The following is a 6606-nucleotide window of genomic DNA, read 5'->3' on the forward strand; positions in this document are numbered from 1 at the left end:
CTGGCTTACAAGCTTTCACGAGGGAGCCTAGTTCCAGACAGGGCGGGGAAAGGTAGAATCACCACTGAATGATTTCTAATCTTTTGGGACTAGGCTGGTGAAAGGAAATGGGGATAAGACTCTTGTGGTACAATAGTGAATAATTGCCATCAGGACTGACTGTGAGGGTAGGAAATATAGAGGTAGATGCCTTTTGACTAAAGGAGGAGAGTAATTGATTTTGCAGCCCAGGATCGGAGGTCCCTGGGATCATCAAGTGAAAAGAACGGAGAGAGGCAGTGATGCCAGGGATTGAGACAGAGATGATGATCTGGACAGATGGAGCAGCTGGGGACACTGGGCTCAGGGAGGGAGAAGGGCTGTGTGCTGGCTGGAGGGCGGACCTGTGTGGTATACCGTTTGGTTATTTGATGATTCATGGAGGGGATTGTACTCATTGCAGTAAAACAAAATATGATAGGATAAGTGTAAAGCTGATGTTCTCCCATGTAAACCTCACAATAAAAACTTGAAAAAACAGAAAAAGCATGTAGAATTCTTTTAAACTTGAAGGTTAAAAAGGTGTATAATAAGCCCACATTACTTAAACTTGTTTGGAAAAAATAAATGAAAAAACAAAAAGAAATCAAATGATATATTGCATTGGGAAAATCTGCTGCAAGAGACCTCCTTAAAGTGTGAAAAAGCAAAGATGTCACTTTAAGGACTGAAGTGGATCTAACTGAAGCCATGGCATTTTCAGTCGTTTCATATGTATGTGAAAGGGGGACAGTGAGTAAAGAAAATTGATGAAGAACTGATGCCTTTGAATTGTGGTGTTCGCAAAGAATGTTAAATACACCATGGCCTTCCAAAAGAACGAACAAACTGTCTTGGACGAACTACAGATGAGAATGCTTCTTAAAAGCAAGGATGGCGAGATTTCAGCTCACATAATTTAAATATGGAGTCCTGGTGTGGCACTGCAGGATAGTGCACTGGACCAAAGGTCAGGTTGAACTACAGAGTTGGCGGTTCAAACCCGGTAGCTGCTCCTCAGAAGCTGTATACTGAGCCATTATGAGTTGGAACTGACTCAAAGTCCTGTAACAACAGCAGCTTTAGATACGTTATCAGGAGAGACCAGTCCTGGAGAAGGATATTACAATTTAGTAAAGTAGAGGGTCAGTGATGAAAAAAGAGGATAACACTCAATGAGATGGATTGATGCAGTGTCTGTAATAGTGCGTTCAAACATAGCAATGATTGTGAGGATAGTGTAGGACTGGGCAGTGTTTAATCATACATGTTGTTGTTGTTAGGTGCCATTGAGTTGGTACTGACTCATAGTGACCCTATGCACAACAGAGCAAAACACTGCCCGGTCCTGGGCCAACCTCACAATTGTTGCCACACTTGAGGTCTTTGATGCTGCCATATTGCCAGTCCATCTTGCTTGGGGTCTGCCTGTTTTTCTCTGACCCTCCCACCTTACCAAACATGATATCCTTTTCCAGCGACTGGTCACTCCTGACAATATGTTTGAAGATGAGAGGAGACAAAGTGTGGCCGTCCTGACCTCTAAGGAGCACTCTGGCTGCCCTTCTTCCAATGCAGATCTGTTGGTTCTTTTGGCAGCCCATGACAATTTCAGTAGTCTCCTCCAACACCATAACTCAAAAGCATCAATTCTTCTACAGTCTTCCTTATTCATCGTACATAGGGTTGCTATTAATTGGAACTGCCTTGATGCACCGGCAACCGTGACATTGTATTGAAAGTGAGATCCTTGCCTTTTTCCTTAGTCTTTATTTATTATAGGTATGAATTATTGGATTCCTTTGTTTCCACATTGGTTTATATTTCACTATTTCCCCCTATTTGTTGCTCAAATTTTTCCACATTTGTACAGTAGAAGTCTTTAAAGCTGATTTCTTATGACAAGCCACCATCATTTTTTTTTAACTTTTTATTATGAATTGAGTGATAGTTTACATGAGAACATTAGCTTTATATTCATCCTGTCGTATTTCATTTCATTGTAATGTTTATACTCCCCTTCGTGTATCATCAAACAACCAAAGGGTACACCCCACAAGCCTGCCCCTGGGCTGTCATCACACAGACCCTCTCCCTCCCTGAGTCTAGAGTCCCTAGCCACTCCATCTTTCCACGTCATCATCTCTGCCGCTATCCCTGGTGTCACTGCTTCTCTGAATAGGGTCCTGCGCTTTGCCTTTCTCCCTTAATGATTCCAGGGATGTCTGCTCCTGGACTGCAACACTGCCCTCCTTTTGTTAAAAGATGTCTACCTTTACCTTTCTAATACACACATTCTTTCCTGATAGCAATTATTCACTATTGAGCCACAAGAGTCTTATCCCCATCACCTTTCATCAGCCCCATCCAGACTGGTTGGAAACCACTCAGTGGAGATTCTGCCTTCCCCCACACCCTCTGAAAGTAGGCTCCCTCTTGAAAGCTTGTAAGCCAGTTACTTCTTGTCTTTGAAGCCCCGCCCCCCAGTTTTATGTAGGTGATGTCTGAGTTACCCATCCTTGTCGACCCTGTGTACCAAGGGGGTGGGAATGATCCTCACTGTAAAGATTTGTTAGCTCCTTTGCCCTACTGCATCCATAAGAGTAGGTCAAGTTCATTAAATTGTAGTGGATTACTCTTTTTTTCCTCCTCTTTCTTCCTCTAGTAATATTCTGATCATCCAGCCATTGAAACCAAGTCAAATCGGTATTATCTGCAAGTGTGGGTGTTCTTGTGCATCTCCCCTCGCTTCATATCAGCTGGATGCTTCACACGCTCTTGTCCCTGTCCTTGGGTCCAGGTCTTGTTATGCTGCTGGCCAACCAGGTCTCAATCCAGGTTCACAGGAGTCTATTGAACGTGGTCAGACTTAGCTCACAACTTCATTGCTGTTTTTCCCCCACTTCCCCTTATCAGTGATCAATGTGGTCAGCACCACATGCCTGCTCGTGTATTCCCCTTGAGTTTTAGTCTTGGAAGGAGGTTTGCCTTGAGGGGACCTGACCACTTGCCTTGATGGCTCCCTGGCCACCATCATTTTTTTTTATCACTTCTGCACTTTGTAGTAAAACAAGATGTTACAAGTTTCCTGGTTTTCTGTTAATATTTTAGGTGATTGTTTTCAGTGAACCAGATGTTGTCACTAGAGTAGACACCAACGAAGCATGTGTCAGTTTTCAGTGCGTGGAGGTAGCATGCTCTAATGGGTGAAGACAAGTAAGGAATATGGACATGTAGCACATTTCAAGATTCTACTTGATGTTAGCAAAGGGAAGCTTACCTATAAAATTAGGTGTCTCTCTCCCTGGAATTGCAGTTTCTGAGCATCTTTTTTTCAATAACTTTAATGTGGGGGTTGTGGTTTTAAGTAATATAAAACAAATAACGTGAACTGTATAATTGCCTTTTTAGAAAATAAGACCTATTCATCTGTGAGAACAGAAGCTTTGTCTGTGATTGAATTACTGCTTAAAAAACTTGAAGGTGAGTTCTTGATAGTTTTGTGTGGAGGACCAGAAAGCCCAGGGTACTTAGGGCATGCATACATTTGAGAAATATCTTATTTTTGCTTATATTGCACATATACTTAAAAATATATAAGTTGATATATATGTACATATATCAATAAGAGGAATATGCAAAATTAAAACTTTAAATTTTTTTCAGTGTTAAATTTGGTCTTCTTAATTTGTATACTTTTAATGTAATTTTTATTTATCTCAGAGTAATTAAGTTTTTGTTTCCTGCATGAATCCTGGTTTTACTGTAGTTAATTATAAGACATAGCCAACAGTGGTAACCTAGGAATAACTATATGTGTAAATCAACACACTTAAATGTAAAGGTAGAAACACATTCTACCCGAGTCAGCGAATTTGATAGTAGTAATTTGTTAAACCCTCTTTTTCCCTCCTTGTACTTTGTTTTGTAACCTTATCAAGAAACAGGTTTATTTCAATGGTTGTATCATTAGTAAAGGTAAATTGCATGCATTTTACCTAATGGTATATGAGTACTGCTTTTTTTATTTTTCATCTTGTCTTTTACTATCTTAAATGTATGGATTAAGGAGGGGGAAAGGTGGGAAGGTGGGAGTTTTCTTCAAGACTGTGAAATTCCTCTTTATATTTCTCTCTCTCTGCATAACATTGAAAGCATCTCTGTTAGAGCTCCAGAAAACAGGAGTTTTAGACTCAGTAGCGTTGTTGATGTTGTTATTTGCTGTGGAGTCGGTTCCAACTCACAGTGACTCTGTACAGGGTTTCTGAGGCTGTAAATCTTTATGGGAGCAGAAAGCCTCATTTTTCTCCCATGGAACAGCTGGTAGTTTTGAACTGCTGACTGTGAGATTAGCACCTGATTTGTAACCACTATGCTACCAGAGCTCCTTGTTGTTGTTGTTAAGTGCCATTGAGTCGGTTCCGACCCATAGCGACCCTGAACAGGGTTTCCGAGGCTGTAAATCTTTACGGGAGCAGAATGCCTCATCTTTCTCCCGTGAAGCGGCTGGTAGTTTCGAACTGCTGGCCTTAAGGTTCGCAGCCCGATTCGTAACCACTACACTACCAGAGCTCCTTTTTCCCTGTTGCAATAAAAGAAGCTAGGACTTAGTGATGACACCAAATTCACAGTTTGCCAGGTACCTTTCAGTATGTTCTAGACAAGGAAAATTAGGCTTGGAGCCACTTTGCTAGAGTAGCAGAGCCTTTGGCAACAAGATTTAGGATCTGATGCACTGTCTGCCTTTCTAAAATTCTCAGTATGTACATAGCTTTCTGGTTTAAGGAAGGGGTCATAAAATGTCATCTATTTAAACTATGATTTAAAAATATGTTACAGGTTTTCGTGTTTTTAAACTGAGCATATTTTATAAAACGGCCTTTGTTGATGTGAGTTTTTATTTAGTATGTCTCACCTTGGTTCATTGTAGCTCCTTTTTCTACCTAGTCTGGAGGAAGGCCAGGAAACTCCCTGATAAGTTTAAAGATTATTATCAGTAATCAGATTTTGAGACAAGTATAGATGCTGTGCTGTGTCCTGGTGTAGCGCTGTGGGTTAATGCGCCAGACTGCAATGCCATTTGAACTGCAAGGTCGGCGGTTCAAGCTTACCAGCTGTTCCTTGGAAACCCTATACTGGGTCTCTATGGGTCAGAATCAACTCGACAATACTTAACAACAACAACAACAACAACATCATCATAGATGGTATGAGGGGGCTTCAAAGAGTTCTTGGGAAAACAGAATTGAAAGATAATAGAAATGCCTACAAACTTGTTGAGTCTCCTTTGTATCTACTGAGCTGTTTGCCACAGGATTGCTTTGAAATTATTTTTGGGCATAGAGTATATGGAGAAAGAGCAGGAAGCATAATTAAAATTTTTTTCTTCTTTTCTTGCCATTCAGAATCAAAACAGTGGGAAAGCTTGACATCTGACTGCCGAGTGCTTTTGATTGAGTCTTTAGCCACCATGGAGTCAGACAGCAGACCTGAGCTGCAGGAGAAAGCTTCGTTTCTGAAGAAAACACTTGAAAATCTGGAATAAATTAGAAGGGGAAGAAATAAAAAGTGCCATGTTTATTGGGGTTGAAATGGTGGTATTCTTTGAAAAACCAGATGGGGAAAAGTAAAGATTAATCTGTAGCATGCATCATTCCTTGGCTGAAATAAAAAAAAAAGAAAAAAAAAATGCCTTAAATTTTGTTCCTATTAGCTTTATTTTCTTGGTATTTTTTAAAGGATTTGGACTGAACGAGTTTAATGGTAGCTTGGATGTTTGAGAGGCGGTTGTAGGTGAAACAGCCAGAATTAGTTGCTGTCAAAGCATTTAATGGAGCAAGTTGGAGAAGATCTTAGAACTGCATCTAAATAAAAGTGATTTCAGGAAAGAGCTCTATAAATCACGTAATTTAAACCCTTTGCTATTGTCATCATTGTCATTTTAAAAATAACGTATTTTCAGTGAAGGTTTGCACATCAGCTTAGGTTTCCCTTTCAGCAATTTCTATACTAGGTGTCCAGTAACATTGACTACTTTCTTCAAAATATATGAACATCCTTATTATTTCTGTTCTTGTTCCATTTCCATTAATCTGGTTTCCCTGGCCCTAAACTCCATTTTACATATGAAGAAATAGGCTCGCAGGTGGTATCACTTCCTTTCTGCGGCCTGTGCCAAGCTAGAACACTGTTTACCCTGGTCAGTCCACTTTGTTTTATAACCTGTTGCCAATTTATAACTAATTTTGGCATACTCAAGAAATGTCAGTGCTGAGGTGCATTTAGAGTGGAATGTAATAAATAGTTCTTGTACCAGAATTGACTCATGTTACCTAAGCACCATTGGGTAAGTCAGTGTCTGAACATTGCTTTGCTATTTGTTTAGATGATTGAGTTTAAGAAAATGATTATTTAGCATCTCTATAGATCCATTCTTTAGTTGATAGTTTTGACGTATGCTCCTTGGTAAGCCTTTTTAAAGGGTTGCTGTGAGTTGGAACCGATTTAACAGCACTTATCAACAACTGCAAGTAAAGGATTGAACCTAGGAACTCTTCTCAGACCCTTGCCTAAGAATGTACAGTAATG

At 40.1% G+C, this 6606-nt stretch overlaps 1 protein-coding gene across 1 annotated transcript in view; it reads left to right on the plus strand.

The window, feature by feature from the left end:
• KIAA0368 (KIAA0368 ortholog) overlaps nucleotides 1–5702 on the plus strand; it is a 115841-nt gene extending 110139 nt beyond the window's left edge. The window contains exons 47-48 of the mRNA XM_006864672.1: nucleotides 3430–3501; nucleotides 5424–5702. Of these exons, the coding sequence (XP_006864734.1) occupies nucleotides 3430–3501; nucleotides 5424–5563 (212 nt within the window). The 3' untranslated portion in view covers nucleotides 5564–5702. The remainder of the gene's footprint in view (nucleotides 1–3429; nucleotides 3502–5423) is intronic.
• The last annotated feature ends 904 nt before the right edge of the window (nucleotides 5703–6606 follow it).

Source organism: Chrysochloris asiatica, unplaced genomic scaffold (assembly GCF_000296735.1).
Source record: "Chrysochloris asiatica unplaced genomic scaffold, ChrAsi1.0 scaffold00069, whole genome shotgun sequence".
NCBI classification, from domain to species: Eukaryota; Metazoa; Chordata; class Mammalia; order Afrosoricida; family Chrysochloridae; genus Chrysochloris; species Chrysochloris asiatica.